The 19,987-nt window shown below is 36.6% G+C and overlaps 1 protein-coding gene across 2 annotated transcripts in view; it reads right to left on the minus strand.

Annotated features, from left to right (window-relative positions):
* Nucleotides 1-19,987, minus strand: part of SLC2A13 (solute carrier family 2 member 13) — a 351,790-nt gene that overhangs the window by 185,415 nt on the left and 146,388 nt on the right. For both annotated transcript variants that reach the window (XM_032248333.1, XM_032248334.1), the window contains exon 4: nucleotides 11,566-11,674. In XM_032248333.1, the coding sequence (XP_032104224.1) occupies nucleotides 11,566-11,674 (109 nt within the window). The remainder of the gene's footprint in view (nucleotides 1-11,565; nucleotides 11,675-19,987) is intronic.

The raw sequence follows: 19,987 nt of genomic DNA on the forward strand, positions 1-19,987 counted from the left end.
CTATCATATCAGGTGATACATCCGCTACACAATCATGGGATAAAGAGGCATTATTCGCTGTAACCCAGATTGTCTTTCTTCAAAGACAAAATTGGGAAATAAAACTATAGTCTTAACATATAAGAAGCTGAGCCTCTAGGACAATGATCAGCATGTGGTAAGCATTTAATAAACATTCCAAAAATTTTATTGAACGTACATTTTTTAGGCCAAAATTATTTTTCTACAGTCTGATAACTTTTCATCCAAGAAAGGTTTAAAGTATTACTATTTCAAATGTTTTAGCTTCCATTCTACTTGAAACTCCATTTGTCCTCATTCAAATGCACATTAAAAGTCCATCTACTTCACTTTATAGGTAATTAGACTGAAAGCAATTAACTGGCATGCCCAGAGTCCCATGGTGGAGACAGACCTTGAATCTAATTTTCCTGATTCCTGGGTTAATATTCTTCCCCTCATATAATACTCAGTTTTCAAAAGAGTGAGCCATAAATCCTAACATTTTCCTATTTATTCAATAACTTTCAGCCAATGAATACAAATGAGTACAAATTCACTAATCTGGAAATACTTCGATGAGTAAACATTTTATCTTTCAATAGCTTTTTGGACAAGGCAGGCAGAGAGGGGAAGACTCACTTTAGTAGGCTGCTGATGTAATCAATCATTCATTCCGCCTTGTGGAGGACCTCAGAAAGAGCAAAACCTCATTCCCAGTTCTACAACCCAAAAGTGTACAGACCCTTACTGTTTTCTTTTTTATTTCCTGCAACCTTTATTCTTCTCTACATTTATTACCATCTGGCCATGCGTGTTTGTGCCATGTTTTCTGATTGCATGGTGTTTTTTTTTTTTTTTTTTTAATACCAGGAGTGCTTGTTGAGGATAGAATATGAGAATGGAACCGATCTAGAAATACTGCACTTAGAAAATTAAATTAATTAAATATGATTAACAAGTATAAATGACTCATTCAATCATCAGCCTAGCTTGTCTAGGAACTCTAAATCAGGGTATAAATCAAAGCACTTAGCTAGGAACCAGAAAATTTAAGACTTAAGATGGTTAATGACTCTTGAGATGGATTGATTTTTTCTTAGCACAGAAACAGCCATTTTAGGTTGTTTTTTAAAAAAATTTATAACTTGTAACATTTTATCTATTTATTTTATTTTTCCATAAGTTATTTGGGTACAGGTGGTATTTGACTACATATGTTCTTTAGTGGTTATTTGTGAGATTTTGGTGCACTCATCACCCAAGCAGTATACACTGTACCATATTTGCAGTCTTTTATCCCTTGCCCCTATCCCACTCTTCCCCCCAAGCTCCTCAAAGTCTATTATAGCCTTCTTATACCTTTGTGTCTTCATAGCTTCACTCCCCCAAATCAGTGAGAACATACGATGTCTGGTTTTCTATTCCTGAGTTACATCACGCAGAATAATAGCCTCCAGTCTCATCCAGGTCACTGCAAATGCTGTTAATTCATTCCTTTCTATGTCTGCATAGTAGTCCATCATATATATCTATACCACAGTTTCTTTATCCACTTGTTGATTGATGGGCATTTGGGTTGGTTCCACAATTTTGCAATTGTGAATTCTGATGCTGTAAACATGTATGTGCAAGTATCTTTTTCAAATAATGACTTATTTTCCTCTGGGTAGATACCCAGTAGTAGGATTGCTGGATCAAACGGTAGTTCTGCTTTTAGTTCTTTGAGGAATCTCCACACTGTTTTCCACAGTGGCTGTACTAGTTTACATTCCCACCAACAGTGTAGGAGTATTCCCTCTTCACTACATCCACAACAACATCTACTGTTTGATTTTTTGATTATGGTCATTCTTGCAGAAATAAGATGGTATCACATTGTGGTTTTGATTGCATTTCCCTGATCATTAGTGATGTTAAGCATTCTTTTCATGTGTTTGTTGGCCATTTGAATATCTTCTTTTGAGAATTGTCTATTCATGTCCTGAGCCCACTTTTTTAATGGAATTGTTTGTTTTTTTTTCTTAGTGGTTTCAGTTCATTGTAGATTCTGGATATTAGTCCTTTGTCAGATGTATAGATTGTGGAGATTTTCTCCCACTCTCTGGGTTGTTTCTTTATTAGCGCTCAACTATTTATCTTTGTTTTTATTGCATTTGCTTTTGAGTCCTTGATCATGAAATCCTTGCCTAAGCCAATGTCTTGAAGGGTTTTTCCAATGTTATCTTCTAGAATTTTCAGGTCTTAGGTTTAAGTCCTTAATTCACCTTGAGTTGATTTTTCTATAAGGTGAGAGATGAGGATCCAGTTTCATTCTCCTACGTGCGGCTGGCCAATTATCTCAGCACCATTTGTTGATAAACTTTCTCCACTTTATGTTTTTGTTTGTATTGTTGAAGATCAGTTGGATATAAGTATTTGGGTTCATTTCTGGGTTCTCTATTCTGTTCCATTGGTCTATGTGCCTATTTTTATACCAGTACCATGCTGTTTTGGTGACAATGGCCTTATAGTATAGTTTGAAATCAGGTAGGGTGATGCCTCCAGATTTGTTCTTTTTGTTTAGTCTTGCTTTGCCTATGCATGCTCTTTTTTGGTTCCATATGAATCTTAGAATTATTGTTTCTAATTCTGTGAAGAATGATAGTGGTAGCCTAAAGGGGACTGTGTTTAATTTGTAGACTGTTTTTGGCAGTATGATCATGTTCACAATATTGATTCTACCCATCCATTAGTATGGGATGTATTTTCATCTGTTTTTGTCATCTATGATTTCTTTCATCAGTGTTTTGTAGTTTTCCCTCCTAGAGGTCTATCAATTCCTTTGTTAGGTATATTTTTAAGTATTTTATTTTATTTTGAAGCTATTGTAAAATGGGTTGAGTTCTTGATTTGAATCTCTTCTTGTTAACTGTTGGTATATAGAAGAGAGACTGATTCTTGTATATTAATCTTGTATCAGAAAACTTTGCTGAATTCTTTTATTGGTTCTTGAAGCTTTCTAGAGGAGTCCTTAGGGTTTTTAAGGTAAATGATCCTCTTGTCAGCAAACAGTGACAGTTTGTCTTCCTCTTTACCAATATGGATGTTCTTTATTTCTTTCTCTCGTCTGATTGCTGTGGCTAGGACTTCCAGTACTGTGTTGAAGAGAAGTGGTGACAGCGGGCATACGTGTCTTGTTCCTGTTCTTAGAGGAATGCTTTCAACTTTTCCCCATTCAGCATTATGTTAGGTGTGTGTTTCTCATAGATGGCTTTTATTACATTAAGATATGTCCTTTGTTTGCCAATTTTGCTGAGAGTTTTAATCATAAAGGGATGCTGGATTTTGTCAAATGCTTTTTCTGTATCTATTGGAATGATCATGTGATTTCTGCTTTTAATTCTGTTTATATGGTATGTCACATATATTGACTTGCATATGTTAAATCATACCTGCATCCCTGGTATGAAACCCACTTGATCATAGTGAATTATCTTTTTGATATGTTGTTGGATTTGGTTAGCTAGTATTTTGTTAAGGATTTTAGCATCTATGTTCATCAAGGATATTGGTCTGCAGTTTTCTTTTTTGGTTACGTCCTTTCCTGGTTTTGGTATTAGGGTGATGCTGGCTTCATAGAATGAATTAGGGAGGGTGCCTTCTTTCTCTATCTGGTGGTATAATGTCAAAAGCATGGTACCAATTCTTCTTTGAATGTCTGGTGGAATTCTGCTGTGAATCTGTCTGGTCCTGGACATTTTTGTTGATAATTTTTAACATACCATTTCAACCTCACTGCTTGTTATTGTTCTGTTCAGGGTACCTAATTCTTCCTGATTTAAGCTAGGAGGATTGTATTTTTTCAGGAATTTATCCATCTCTTCTAGGTTTGCTAGTTTATGTGCATAAATGTGTTCATTGTAGTCTTGAACGATCTTTTGTATTTCAGTGGTGTCAGCTGTAATATCTCCTGTTTCATTTCTCAGTGAGGTTATTTAGATTTTCTCTCTTCTTTTCTTGGTTAATCTTGCTAATGGTCTATCAATTTTACTTATCTTTCAAAGAACCAGCTTTTTGTTTCATTTATCTTTTGTATTTTTTGTTGGTTTGTTTCATTTAGTTCTGCTCTGATCTTGGTTATTTCCTTTCTTCTGTTGGGGTTGAGCCTGGTTTGCTCTTGTTTCTCTAGTTCCTTGAGGTGTGACCTTATATTATCTGTTTGTGCTTTTTCAGATTTTTTGATGTAGGCATTTAGGGCCATGAACTTTCCTCTTAGCATCGCTTTTGCTGTATCCCAGAGGTTTTGATAGGTTGTGTCATTATTATCACTCAGTTTGAAAAATTTTCTAATTTCCATCTTGATTTCATTTTTGATTCACTGCTTATTCAGGAGCAGGTTATTTAATTTCCATGTATTTGCATGGCTTTGAAAGTTCCTTTTGGAGTTGATTTCCAGTTTTATTCCACTGTGATCTGAGAGAGTGCTTGATATAATTTCAATTTTCTAAAACACATTTAGGCTTGTTTTATGTCCCATCATATGCTCTATCTTGGAGAACGTTTCATGCACTGTTGAATAGAATGTGTGTCCTGCAGTTGTTGGATGAAACAGTCTATATATATATGTATCTGTTAAGACCATTTGTTCCAAGGCATAGTTTAAATCCATTGTTTCTTTGTTGATTTTGTCTTGAGGACTTGTCTAGTGCTGTCAGTGGAGTACCGAATTCCCCCACTATTATTGGGTTGCTCTCTATCTGATATCTTACGTCTATTAGCAATTGTTTTATAAATTGGGATCTCCAGTGTTAGGTACACATATGTTTAGGATTGTGATATTTTCCTGTTGGACAGGGCCTTTTACCATTATATACTGTCCCTTTTTGTCTTTTTTAACTGATGCTGATTTAAAGTTTGTTTTGTTTGATAAAAGAATAGCTACCCCTGTTTGCTTTTGCTGTCCATTTACATGAAATGCCTTTCTCCACCCCTTTAAGTTTATGTGAGTCCTTATGTGTTAGGTGAGTGTTCTGAAGGTGGCAGATAGTTGGTGAGTTCTTAACCATTTTGAGGTTCTGTGTCTTTTAAGTGGAGCATTTAGGCCATTTACATTCAATGTTTGTATCAAAACGTGAGGTACTGTTGCTTTCATTGTGCTCTTTCTTGCCTGTGTACTTTTGTTTTTGTTTTTGCTTTTTAACTTGTATTTTTTTTATAGGTCCTATGTGATTTATGCTTTAAAGAGTTTCTGTTTTGATGTGTTTCCAGGATTTGTTTCAAGATTTACAGCTTCTTTTGGCAATTCTTGTAGTGGTGGTTTGGTAATGGCAAATTCTTTCAGCATTTGTTTAACTGAAAATGACTGTGTCTTTCCTTCATATATGATGCTTAGTTTCTCTGGAAACAAAATTCTTGGCTGATAACTGTTTTGCTTGAGGAGGCTGAACATAGGTCCTCAATCCTTTCTAGCTGGTAAGGTTTCTGCTGAGAATCTGCAGCTAATCTTACAGGTTTTCTTTTATAGGTTACCTGGTGCTTCTGTGCCACAGCTCTTAAAATTCTTTCCTTTGTCTTAACTTTGGATACATTGATAACAACGTGCCTAGGTGAGGATCTTTTTGCAAAGAATTTCCCAGGTGTCCTTGGTGCTTCTCATATTTGCATGTCTAGGTCTCTTGCAAGGCTGGGGACGTTTTCCTTGATTATTCCTTGAAATATGTTTTCCATGCTTTTAGAATTCTATTCTCAGGTACACTGATTATTTTTAGGTTTGATCATTTAACATAATCCCAAACTTCTTGTAGGCTTTGTTCACATTTCTTATTCTTTTTTCTTTGTCTTTCTTGGATTGGGTTAATTCGAAGATCTTGTCATTGAGCTCTGATTTTTTTTTTTTCTACTTGTTCAATTCTATTGCTGAGACTTACCAGAGCATTTCACATTTCTAGAAGTATGTCCAAAGTTTCCTGAATGTTTAATCCTTTTTTATTTAAGCTATCTATTCCCATGAATATTTCTCCCTTCACTTCTTGTATCATTTTTGGATTTCCTTGCATTGGGCTTCACCTTTCTCTGGTCCTCCCTGATTAGCTTAACAACTAACCTCCTGAATTCTTTTTCAGACAAATCAGGGATTTCTTCTTGGTTTAGATGCACTGCCGTGAACTAGTATGATTTTCGGGGGTGTTGAAGAGCCTTGTTTTGTTATATTACAAGGATTGGCTTTCTGGTTCCTTCTTCTTTGGGTAGGCTCTGTCAGAGGGAAGGTCTAGGGCTGGAGGCTGTTATTCAGATTCTTTTGCCCCATGGAGTGTTTGTTTCTTTGATACAGTACTCTCCCTCTTTTCTTATGGATGTGGCTTCCTGTGAGCTGAACAGCAGTGATTGTTGCCTCTCTTCTGGGTCTAGCCACCCAGTGAGTCTACCCAGCTCCAGGCTAGTACTGGGGGTTGTCTGCACAGAGTCCTGTGATGTGAACCATCTATGGGTCTCTCAGCTGTGGATACCAGCGCCTGTTCTGGTGGAGGTTGTGGCAGGGGGTTGGAGGGGTGTAATGAACTTCATGAGGGTTCTTAATTTTGGTGGTTTAAAGCTCTATTTTTGTGCTGGTTGGCCTCCTACCATTAGATGGAGCTTTCCAGAAAGCATCAGCTATAATAGTGTGGAGAGGGATGGTCAGTGGGTAGGGCCCTAGAACTCCCATGATTGTATACCGTTTGTCTTCCATTACCAGGGTGAGTAGGGAAGGACCATCAGGTGGGGATGCGGCTAGGCGTGTCAAAGCTAAGACTCTCCTTGGGTGGGTCTTGCTGTGGCCGCTATGAGGGTTGGGGGTGAGCTTCCCAGGTTCTGGAGTTGTGTACTTAGGAGATTATGGCTGCCTCCACTGAGTCATGCAGGTTGTTAGGGAAGTGGGGGAAAGCTGGCAGTCAAAGGCCTCACCCAGCTCTCACGCAAGCAAAGGGTCGGTCTCACTCCCACTGTGTCCCCCTCAACAGCCCCAAGTCTGTTTCCAGGAGGAGGGTGAGATGGGCTTGAAAATTTTCCCGAGGCTTTCTACCTCCCAGCTGTGAAAGAAAAGGGCTTTAGTTCTTCCCCCTGCCTATGAAGTCTGCATGCCCGATTCACGTCCTCCCGCTAGTTCTGGCCAGGAGGTTCCTTGCCCCATTCATATTGTTACAAAGTTCAGTTAGAGAATTCCTCTTCTCTATGGAGTTTTATCCCCTGCTCCTCTGGCCACCCTCCGGATAGATTGTTGTGGTGCCAGGCAGGAATTGCAGCTTGGGATCCAGTGAGCTCCCAGGGCCTTTCTGCTGCTTCCTCTATCCCTGTATTTTGCTTGGCTTTCTAACTTGACTCAGCTCCAGGTAGAGTCAGAAACTTCTCCTACAAACAGACTTTCAGCTTCTTCAGTGGGGGTGTGTATTCCCATTTTAGGTTTAATCCTTGGACGGTACTGAATTTCACAAACTTTGATTGCTTACTGTGTACCTTATCCCCAGACAAGCTTTAAATAGTCTGACTATTTAATTCCAGGTGCTCTACAATTAAAGAGTGTCCCATGTGATCTGGCATCAGAAAACTGGGCTCCACCCTTAGCTCTAAAACTTATTAGTTGTGTGACGGTGGACAAGTCACTTAGTTCATTAAGCCTTAGCTTCTTTAGCCAGAGCATAAACAGAAGAGCTGCCCTGCTTACTTGACAGGATGTTTATGAAGATCAAGAGAGATACTGTCTAAAAAATATTTCCGAGTGTTAAATACGTAAAGCAGTAAAAAATGTTTATTGTCGTCATGACCATAACAAATACACCATTTGAGGGGCTCAAAGCAGTTCTGTTGTACTTTTTACCTTTTCTGTTAGTATTTATTGAGTTAACACATACTAGAGTGGCACCTGGGATTTAATGACTGCTATTAACATTATTATTACCAGGGCAGATTTTCTAAAGGCTTTCACTCTCTCTTGTAAATAAAGTGAAAGAAGTGATGTCCTGGAGGTTAAAGTAAAGCAACTCTGAAAGCAAGAGTATCTGCCCACACACAATGGGAGAAGTTACTCTCCTCTCTTACTCTGAGTTAATAAAAGACAGAAGAGTAAGAAGAGAAAATAAAGCTGGCAGTATTACTCTGCTAGAAGAGTGGCTTAAAAGTAAAAGACTAAATGCCCCCAAAGAAGTTTCCCCCACAATTCTCTTTATCCAAAGCAAACTCAAAAGCTTAAAATTCTGAATTTTCTTTTCCACTTTACTACTGTTTCTCTTTGTAACCTTAAAAGAGAGTCATTTAACCACTTGGTCTTCTCAGATAGAAATCTGATACCTTTCATTCATCCAAGACAGACTGATCATCTGTTTGTCAGAATATAACAAAATATAGTTTATTCTAAGTTCCTCAAAAAAGAAAGATATTATCAAACCCACATAGAACCTGGTGTTTTCTTTCTCACTGCCTACTTACACCTTCCTCCTCCAAACATGAACACACGTATTTTGGTTGTGGTAATGATAGTGTGGAAATTATTACGTTATGTGAGTCATATTATAAAAGAATCGCCTCATCGAAAAGTTAAATATAATGTCTGAAATATGTATGTTTTTAAGACCTTACAAGTTCTCCATTCATTAGGGTAGAGAATGAGAATGTGTATAGGTTGGGATATAAAGAAACATAAGTTATCATACAAATAAAAAATATATATCTGTATCTATGATATACTATCTATAGATAAATATGGTAAAGGAAAAGAAAATTTAATATTTCAAGAAGAAAATCTACTTCGTTGAATGAGATAGAATAGTAAATAGGTCAACGGAAGCGGAATAAAGGATTCTTTGACGGAGAAGAGAAAAAAACTAAAATGGTAAGATTATACAATACAACTGTGAGGATGATTTATCTTTTAATATAACCTTTAATATTATCTTTCCATGTAATCTTTCTATAAACTCTTCTTGGTGAGAAATAGAATTCAAAATACCTCATATTTCAGTTCATACAGACTTTGAGGTGAAAGAATTTTTAATAACATATTTCAACTTCTACACATTATTAGGGTGGAATTAAAATAAGCATTACCTGCTTTATTTCCCACTTAAAAGATAAGGAGGTGTAAAAAAAGTAAAATTTTATATACATAAACATATGTGTTATATATAATAAAATATCCTTGGAAAATATATTCTGAATTAACAAAGTAACAAAATAAAAGAAAGCATAATTAAAATTTCTACTAAAAAACACAAAAACTAACTTCTTAGACTCTAATAGATTATTTTAAATCAGAAACAAAGTTTATGATAGTATTTACTTAATCTTGAGAATAACAGAAAAAGATACACAAATATACATACAGAAATGAGAACTAAAGACAGCAGGAGAAAACACATTACACTAAAGTCCCAGATTAGTCATTTTTCATAAAGACAGTAAACAGTAGTACAGTCTATCATAATGACATTGACTTACACTAAATTTTATGGGCTTATAATATGAATGTCTGAAATTACGTACTGTGAATAAACAACAGTTATTCAGCATAGGTATATTATTTTAATGTCTAACCCTCTAAACTCTAGACATGAACATCATATTAATTTATTCAGGGAGCTGATTAGCTATTTTACATCATGTAGACACAGTCTGAGTTCAGCTATCATTTACTTTATTTTATTCTTCCTGTTTTCCAGGATTGATAAAATCAAATGCAAGCAAAAGCTCTATGACAACACTACCTATATCATGAGCAGTTTTACGGTAAGCAAAGTACATCTATCATAAATCTTAGAGAAGATGAGGATCCTTCTATCATTTGATCTTCATGAAAAAAAGTGAGGCTTTGGAGAAACAAACGCTTCATTAAAATTTGAAGCATCAATCAGCTCAATTTATACTAGGTTACTGCTCATGGATTATGACAATCATTTCACCTACGAACACACTGGCCCCAGTCACTACCCATAAACTAGAGGTGGCTCTGTTTGTGATACCTGCTTTAAATTAAAACAAAAAATGTACAAGAAAAATCCTTCATTTTCTATGCTTTTATTTTAGACTTGTTGAGTTTAAATGCTTAGGAAAAAAGCAAAACAAATAAAAAATACTTTCAGAAACAGAACACATATTAGATTGGTCAACTAAATAATTCATATAGGATTATTACTGCATCTAATTATTTGATGCTTGGTTCTAGCCTAGCTGCAATTCTATACTTCCACCAGACTGCAAAAGGCGAACACATCTCAGGACAAGTCATGATGTGCCAAATCCAGAGAACAAACAAGCAAATGTGCTTGGCACCAGACCAACAAATGGGCCTTAACAGAGTTGATAAAGGTGAAGAAAAATGAAAGTTAATGTCAGAGAGGAGGAGGAGAGGACAAAATATTAAAAATGTAGACTCAAAAGTTAAAGTCTAACGGGGATTATGATTAAAGTCAAATCCACAAAGTGTGTGAATGTATAGAAAATGGAGTTTCTTAACTAATCTTGATTTAATCTACTGGCTCACTGGGTCCTAATCCTTATTTTTTAAAAAATATTTTAATCAACTCACTCTTCTCAAATTATAATGAAATAATTCATCCTATCTCAAGTAATTTTAAAAAATCAAGAGCCTCAAATATGAATGGTTTACCAGAGAAAATTCAATTCTACATAGTTTGTATTTTCTTAATGAAAAAATTCAATCAATAGGCGGGGGTGGGGAGGACTTCTAAGATGCAGCAGCTTTTAATGTAACAATATGTGCCTTGGGTACCTCATAACCTTCTCTAAACTGCATTTTATTATTTAGGATCTTAAAAGTCTACTCTGTGGAGTATTTGAAGAGTTCTGTATGGCCCTTATCATAATTTGAAATCTTATATTTAACTGTGAGTTTATTTAATGTGTGTTTCCTCGACCAGCCTGTACATCCATGAGGACAAGACCCAGGTCTGCTTCAGTACTGCTGTAGGTCTAGAGCAACAGAAGCCCTAAAAAATGGGTTGAATACTGAATGAGGGAAACCTAGTAGAGCCCCAATATTTAGTCCTTCCCACCCCAGCACACATACAGCTTTGGGAATTACTCTTCAAATCAGAAAACAGGGAACTTTTCTGTATTTTCCACTCTCCTTCCCACTCAATCTCCCCTCTACCATACTCTGGTTATAATAAACGCACATTAGCTAATGTCCTTATCACATTGCAATGTAGTGGACCACACCAAAAAGAGATGAATTAGTTACCTGTGTGCCCACAGTCTCTGGCAATGCCAGGTGATTTCCTTCTATTTTACTTTCCAACCAACATCATAAAATGGTTTAGAAAAAAATGACATATTTAAGCTCAGCATACAGAGAAGCATTGGATGGTGTAAAAGCGAAATTATATGGAATCAAATAAAGTCAAAAATATAACAAACAAAATAAATCATCTCTTTCTAGTTACAAATTACAGGAATTAAAAAATTATAAAGTTAGTATCTCCCAAAAGGATAATCCATACATTTAACCAGAACAAATCACTGAGTCTACTTTTTTTTTCACATAAAATAATCCTTTCACAGTCTTTTCAGTAAAAGCCAGAAAGAAATACATACATGATGGTGTTAATGCCTGAGAGCTGTTGGAACATCTGTAGGCCACAACCCACAATTAAAGCTCGGCGAGTTGGGGGATAACTCAGCATTCTGCAGATCACAGGTCCAGCTTTTTTAAAAAAGAAAGAAAAAAAGGATACATCTATTATTTTTAGCTCTCATAGTAATTATTCCCAATAGAACAAATTTTCCCAAAGCTTCATGAAATCAACATAACTGGGCATTTTAAATCTGAACAACTCTTATTTTTACAGAAATCTGGGTGCAATGTTTTATGTTGCAAACAGATAGTGCATTTTTGTTTTTGTTTGAAACATAAAAGTGACAAGAGAGAATTTAAGTTTAAGCAATGTATGGGTACTAGGAAGACCTATATAACTAAAACTGTCAAATTATTCTTCATGAAATTCCTGCAAGCTCCAGCGATTAATCACTTTCTTTGTTCTTCAACTTTCTTGACAATTAAGTATTATTTAAAATCCATCCATGTGGGACTACTTAAAAGTCACTAGCAAAATTGATTCAACCAAAAGAAAAGTATTCATTACAAACAATTAAATAAAGAATAAAATTCATTTTATTTTACTAAAGTTACAGAATTTGGGCATGATGTCAGCCTTAGTAAAAGCTACAATGGAGATTATTAATAAAAGTTACCAAAAAGTTAGTAAAAAATAAATAAATAAATAAATAATACCTATTATCTACCAATGTGTGTGTGTATGTGTGTGTGTGGGTGGGTGGGTGTGTATGTGTGTATGTGTGTGTGTGTGTGTGTGTGTATTTCTAATTTTTGAATAGTCCCCTAAGAGGCAATCAGTGGTTATTTTAAAACCTAAATTGACTTTCAAAATGGCAGAGATGCCTTGGTCTTTATCAGAACTCTGGATCAATTCTGGAAAGCTGTAGATCTGAACCACTGAATCCTTAAGAAGGGTTACTCACCTTATTGATGCCTGTTGTCAGGGTATAATTACTAAAAGTGGCCCTTCCAGCCTCAAAAGTGTTCCAGTTACAGTGTCACCTTAGCTTTAAGAGTCATTCTATATGGTGTCCTTATGCAGCTAGAGCCCCAGGACCTATGTTATTCCTACTGTTAGAAGAGAAGGCCTGGGATCATTGTGATGCTGATTGCTTAATTAGAGGTATTTTTCCTGAAGTCCAAGTTCTGCTAATGAACCCTAAGCCAAATCTAGTAATCTAAAATCCAAAGAAGTCTCACTATTTCTGGATCTTTTGAAAATCTAATACTCAATTTACAAAATGAAACAGAATATGTTGTCTTAACAATAAAAGTTAGTACGAGATGTCAAGACAGGGCATTAGTTAGAACTAAATATTATAGGGGTGAGAATATTCTATTTCTACATGGATATAAGTATAATCATAAAACTTGGATTATTGCAAACAATTTTCTTTCAAAGTGGCAAAAGAGGACACAGATTAGTTCAGAGAACTCTTGATGGCCATTCAAAGCTAAATGTAATGATGATCCATTTAGAAAGCAGGCTGAGGGTATTATAAATGTCAAATTGCCTTAGATTCTAGCAAAGCAGTATCAAAGCCTAATATATCGGAATGACTGTGTGAAACAGGTGGATTTTGAGAGTTTGATTGTAACAGTGCTGAAATATATCTGGATCAGCTGCCTGAAAGATAGGCAGATTCATCAGCAAATACAGATGTCTACAAGTGAGCCACAAAAAAGCAATGTACCACCTTTTTCCATTAATCAAAACTGTCAAATAAAGGTAATATCATTTACCTTGTATACCATGAATTTTTTTTTCTTAAATGAAAACAAAACAAAAACAAAAGCCCTTTCTCAGAGGAGAAATTAGTCTTTCCTCCTGCAAGAAATCTATTATAAACTTTGGAGAGCTGCATCTACTTTCACTATTAAACTGTCTCATGAGTTGATGGTCAGGTTAGGTAATAATGATTTTGGAGGACAGAAATACAGAATATTTTGATAAATTACAGCCAAAGTTTGACTTGCCATAAAAACAAGAGATAAGGTACTGCATAAACATCACATATTTATTTCCTAGTTTTTAAAAATCTGGATTTTATATTTTCTCTTGATTTGGATTTCCTGTTAAAAATAAATGATGATAATTCCTTTATTAGACTGAATTTTTTAATGGATAAATTTTGTTCCTAGCAGCTGCACATCTGATTATGCATAAACAAAATTAAAGAATTTCCTTTCATTAAAATTATAAACCTAACTTTATTAGGCAGTAAAACTTACTTTACAAATGAAAACCATCATTAATCTTTATATCACAGAATCTATGAGGCAGAAGAAAAATATCAAGTATATTAATTGGCTAAATGTTCATAAGTGAAAATTTAAAATGTCATGCTCTGCTTAAGACATTTCTTTTGCTTTTGTAATTAAAAATGTTTTGTGCATACAAATATTTCACATTTAATTTTCTTTTAAATGTTTATCCTTAAAACCAGAAATTCTTACATAAAAAAACTAAAAGCTTTAACCAATTAGATTAGACATAAAAGACCTAAAACATAACATATAATAAAGCAGTAGATTCAAGATCCCAAAATGAGCTCATCCTTCCTTCTTCGTTCTCATACTACCAAGTTGCTAAGTAACTTGCACAAGGTTGCCCAGGTGGCAGAGGCTCTGGCAGGGGGATGAAAAACACCGTCCCACAAGGGCAGCCATGTTTGTGGACAGGTTGTCCATGAACCTAGCCTACGGAAGGTTTTCTGAGTATGATCAAAAATGCACTAAAAGCCAGTTTGTACAAAATCCCAGCTCTTGACTTTCACTTCCAGCTTTCCCTTTCTACACGAGTCAACTACAAAGCCATGCAAAAAATGCATGAAACAACTGTTCTCATGCTAGTGGATAACAGGCAATGACACAAAGTGATTCCTGAGATTTGGGAAACAAATGAGGTGAACCCTATTAATTGTCCCTGCTCAATATCTTAAAAAAGTTTCCAGGCTGCCTCACAGGGCAGGAAAACCAGGCAAACTTTGGTGTTTCCTTGAGTTGAAAAATGCAGCTCAGAAGGGATGCCAAGGGTGCTAGGGTTCAGATGGCAGAAGAAGTCCGGGAAGGATAGATTCAGAGAGGGACGAGGAGAACTCTGGAGATCTTTGGAGTTACCCTTGAGTATTCAGTTGTGTACTGATCAGTGGAGGTGTGTAAGGAAACAACCCAAGGCAGGGAAAAGAGCTATAGGAAAAGATGAGGGAAATCAATCCCAGGAGGTCATATGGGGCTGGGGACAGTGCCTGTTCCGACCGATCAGAGTGAAAAACCTGAAGCATAGGAAGCCATGTTCAGAAGGGATAAACCTTAGTAATGGTATAAGTTTAGTCCTAGATTAAACATTGCTTGAATGCCATCTAAAACAGCATAAAAACAAGACTCAACTGCTTCTAAGCAGCTTAATAATATCCCAGAACAAAACTCAACAATGAGATAAAATTTTATAATGTGGACATACAATAAAAAATAACTAGGTATCCCCAAAGACAGGAAAATACAATCTGTAAAGATAAAGGAATCAATTCATCAAGAGAATATATATAATAACTCTAAACCTGTATGTACGTAAGAGCTTCCAAATATTAATACTTGAAACAAAAACTGACACACCAGCAAAGGGAAATTGAAAAACCCACAATTGTACTCTCATATTTCATCACTTCTTTCTCGGTAACTCATAGAACAAGTAGCTTAAAAATCAGCAAGGATAGAGAGGCCTCCAACAACACTATCAACAAACTTGACCTAATAAGTTGACATTTAAACCACAGTCTACCAAATAAGTCAGGACACGCATCCTTAAATTGTATGGCCAATGTCTTAGAATATTTACCCAAGGTAGATTATATTCTGAGCTCTAAACTAGTCTCAACTAACTTAAAAGTATTCAAGTCATATTAAAATTATCCTGACTTAATAGACTGGATAAAGAAAATGTGGCACATATATACCATGGAATACTATGCAGCCATAAAAACAGATGAGTTCATGTTCTTTGCAGGGACATGGATGAATCTGGAAACCATCATTCTCAGCAAACTGACACAAGAACAGAAAACCAAACACCACATGTTCTCACTCATAAGTGGGTGTTGAACAATGAGATCACATGGACACAGGGAGGGGAGCACCACACACCAGGGCCTGTTGGGGGTTTGGGGGGCAAGGGGAAGAATAGCAGGGTGTGGGGGAATTGGGGAGGGATAACATTAAGAGAAATATCTAATGTAGGTGACAGGGGGATGGATGCAGCAAACCACAATGGCATGTGTATACCTATGTAACAATCCTGCATGATCTGCGCAAGTATTCCAGAACTTAAAGTATAATAAAACTAAAGAATATCCTGACCATAATGAAATTAATCTAGAAATCAATAACTGAAAGACAACTGGAGAACATCCCCCAAATTGGAAACTAAGTAATACATTTCCATGAAAATTAGTAAGTATATAAAACTGAAAGAATCTAAACACATAGCCTATAATATTTGTGGAATGGAGCTAAAGAAGAACAGATAAAATTACAGCAATAAATTCTTAGGAAACCTTTAACCTTAAGAAACCAGAAAAAGACAGACAAATGAAACTCAAAGTATGCCCATGCTAAAAGTAATACTAAATATCAAAATGAAAATTCATGAAACAGAAAAGACAGTCAAGAAAAATCCGTAAAACCAAAACTGCTTTTTTGAAAAGATCAATAAAATGGATAAGCTTTATGCCAAACTATGGTAGGCTAAATAAGGGCCCCTCAAAACATATTCACATCCTAATCCCTGAAACCTGTATTATCTTAGATGGCAAAAATGAACTTTGTAGATATAAGTAAGTTAAAAATTTTGAGATGGGAAGATAATTCTAGATTATCCAGGTTGTCCCTAAATGCAATCGCTTGTATCCTTATCAGGGGGGAGACAGAGGAATATTCAAGATAAAAGCGGAGAAGATAAATGCAGAGATAGAACCTATGCAGCCAAAAGCCAAGGAATGATGGGTGCCCCCAGAAGCTGGAAAAAGGAAGGAAGAAGTTGTCCTCTAGGGATTCTGGAGGGGGTGTGGGACAGGAGTGGACACCTGGCCATCACGACTGTGAGAAAATAAATGTCTATTACTTTAAGCCACCAAGTTGGTAGTAATCTGTTATAGTAACCACAGAAAATCAACAGACTATCCAGGAAAAAGCCAGAAACACAAATGACCAATATCAGCAATAAATGAGGTGAACTCAGGACAGATATTAAAATAATAAGAGTATCATGTACAATTTTATGGCATTAAAATCAACATCTTCAATGCAAAAGACAAATTCCCTAAAAGATGTAATCTTCCCAACTCACTCAAGAAGAAACAGCCTGAGTAGTCAACCCTATAAGCTATTAAAAATACTTAATTTGTTAAAAAAAAAAAAAGTTCCCCCAAAGAAAACTCCGAGTCCAAGTAAGTTGATAGAAAGCAGATCAACGGTTGCCTGTGGAGGGAGGATTAAAGGGGCACCAAGGCTGGGCGCGGTGGCTCAAGCCTGTAATCCCAGCACTTTGGGAGGCCGAGGCGGGTGGATCACGAGGTCAAGAGATCGAGACCATCCTGGTCAACATGGTGAAACCCCGTCTCTACTAAAACGACAAAAAATTAGCTGGGCATGGTGGCACGTGCCTGTAATCCCAGCTACTGAGGAGGCTGAGGCAGGAGAATTGCCTGAACCCAGGAGGCGGAGGTTGCGGTGAGCCGAGATCGCGCCATTGCACTCCAGCCTGGGTAACAAGAGTGAAACTCCGTCTCAAAAAAAAAAAAGGGCACCAAGGGAGGTTCTGGGGAGGCAGAAATATGTTCACTCTCATGGTTGTGGCAATAGTTTCATGGTCTTCACATATGCCAGCGTTTCACACTATGCACTTTAAATACATGCCTTTTATTGTATGTAAATTATTCCTCAATAGAGCTGCTAAAAATCAACAACAAAAGTAAGAAAAAGCTTCACCAATAATGACACTCTAGATGTCAGGAAGGCTGACATGGTGAGCAGTGTGATAAGAAAAAAATTCAATATTCAAAGAGCATGATAGTCACTTAAATAAGAACACTAAGGGGTTACTGGAAGCAACAATATTTGATCAAACTGGACTAACGAAGTCTGCTGTGAGATTGCTGAAAGAGAACTGTCAAAGATGCAGGCCCCTTAACATCTCTTCAAGGTTTTCCTTGCTCTTATACTTCCCTTTCTTTTCATTTTATTTATTTATGAGTTTTACCTTATATTAATATTAAATAAAAGTTAAGAAGGAAAAAGTGGAACACTTTATGACTAATGGATTACAAGATGCAAACCGTAGGAGGCTTCCCCACTGCTGACAAAGTAAAGATGTCTCTGTGGAGAAAGCAGGGGCCTCACTGGGAACAAAATCATCACGGCTCAGCTTCAAATATTATTCTCTCCACTCCTCAATTTAGGGCCCTATAATTGGGCTACAATCAAACACAGCAAGGCCCCCCAACACCAGGATCCTTTTCTGAATGCAGCCAGAGGAGGCCATTCTCATACAATCACCAAGAGTATTAAGTATCTGCTCGAATCTCAATGGATTACCTAACATTTCAATAACTCTTCAAGCCTTATGAGCAATTTCCTGTCATCAACAGACTCCTGTGAAGTCAGAGAGAACAGGTGTTGCTATCCCGATTTTAGAAAGGAGGAAACTAAACACAGAGGGATTAGATAACTCTTCCAAGGTCACACACTACTAAGAGTTTATAGCGAGAACTTGGGCCGAGATCTTGTTTATGCCACAAATGCCAAGAAATTTTGTATGTTCATTTAAATAAGCTGATTTTTCTTAGCATAAAAAATCAACAGCTTATGAACAGGAAGAGTAACAAAAGACAAAACTAAAATACGTCCAAGCTATAGGAACACACATATTCTGTGCTCCTTATGACTTCAATTCCTCCAATTCATTTTCTTCATTGTTTTCATGGTCCACCTACCACTGTACACAGCCTCGTTACCAGATTTCTCTACTTTGAGCCATTCATTTCAGTCTACCCTTTATCCATTCCCACATCCAGGGAATTGAGCATTGTTTGAGAATAATTACAAAAATAAGCCACACTCATTTTGGGAAAAATTCAGCATATCAGGTCCTGCGTGCTGTCAGGGGAGCCTTTCACTCATATCTGCCCGATTCCCAATCATGTTCTCACAACATCCATTTTAAGCATTCCTCCTCCTTGGACTTCCATTGATTTCTCCTCTCTCTCTGGCCAAGAATCCCCTAGTTCCTTATCATACCTGAAGCGCTTCCCACGAGCCTACTCCATGCTGTGGAAAGAAACACGAAGAAGCCCAGCCCCTGAGGAGCTCATCATACTGGGATGGGGTCACCTAAAGAAACAAAACAACCTACAACACAATGGGGTAAGTGCTCTAACAGACATACACACACACAGTATTATGAGATTAAGGCATAAGGAAGGACCCACAAGAGCTATGCCACTCAAGTACATACAAAACGGAAGTCCTCATTTCTCACTCCAAACTTGTTCTTTACCCCATGTCATCTAATTTCAAAGTAAATCAAGATGCATGGCTTTTGAGAGCTCCTTCACCACTGCTGGGTTTTGTAAACATTTCCTTTTAGCATTCAAGCTTTAGATATGTCTTTCTATATCAGTACCCAGAGCAAGTATGGGTATTGAGAATTCATGGATGAAGCAATTTGAGTACACTCCAAGTTGCTAAACAATGTTGTGATTAATTATAAACTACCACTAAGATCCTGAGCACGCCCATGCTGTTTTCCTCTTCAATATGCAGCAGATGATGTTTGTGATTACAAGCTGGTGCTTGGCACATGTTCTGTTTGGAAGAATGGGCTGCTGCTATTGATAAATTCAACCCCATGTGATTCAGTCATTCCTTCACGCTCTGGCATTTATGCCAATACATTCTGAAATCCTCCAAGGCAATCAATTTGCCAAGATGTTGTGATGGGCCAGTTGTCTATAGATGCATGCTTGTAAGCGGATCATGGTACATTAGGGCTTGTATGCAATGACTGTGTGAATCTAGTCGTTATTATTCCAGGTTGCTAAAGTAAAGATTTTTATCTACTTAGAAGAGGAGATTATTATAGGTCTTAATACCGTTTTCAAAAACCACTTTCTGTTACTATCAAGAATTCTTTCTAAATTCTAAAATATTTTCTTTGTCAAAAGTATCTACATAAATGAAGCAGACATAAAATGCATTCCTCAGCAATTCTCAACTAAAGGAACTTCAAACGTCATAACAGCCATGGGAGTGTGGTATGTCGCTAAGGAAAAAATAAGGAAGAATTACTGTTCTGGAAAACTTGTCTTTAAAAAGGAGAAGTATCCTTTCTAAATAAATTTCTTT

This window comes from Sapajus apella, unplaced genomic scaffold, assembly GCF_009761245.1.
Source record: "Sapajus apella isolate SASKATOON/1434 unplaced genomic scaffold, GSC_monkey_1.0 scaffold66, whole genome shotgun sequence".
In the NCBI taxonomy this organism is placed as follows: Eukaryota; Metazoa; Chordata; class Mammalia; order Primates; family Cebidae; genus Sapajus; species Sapajus apella.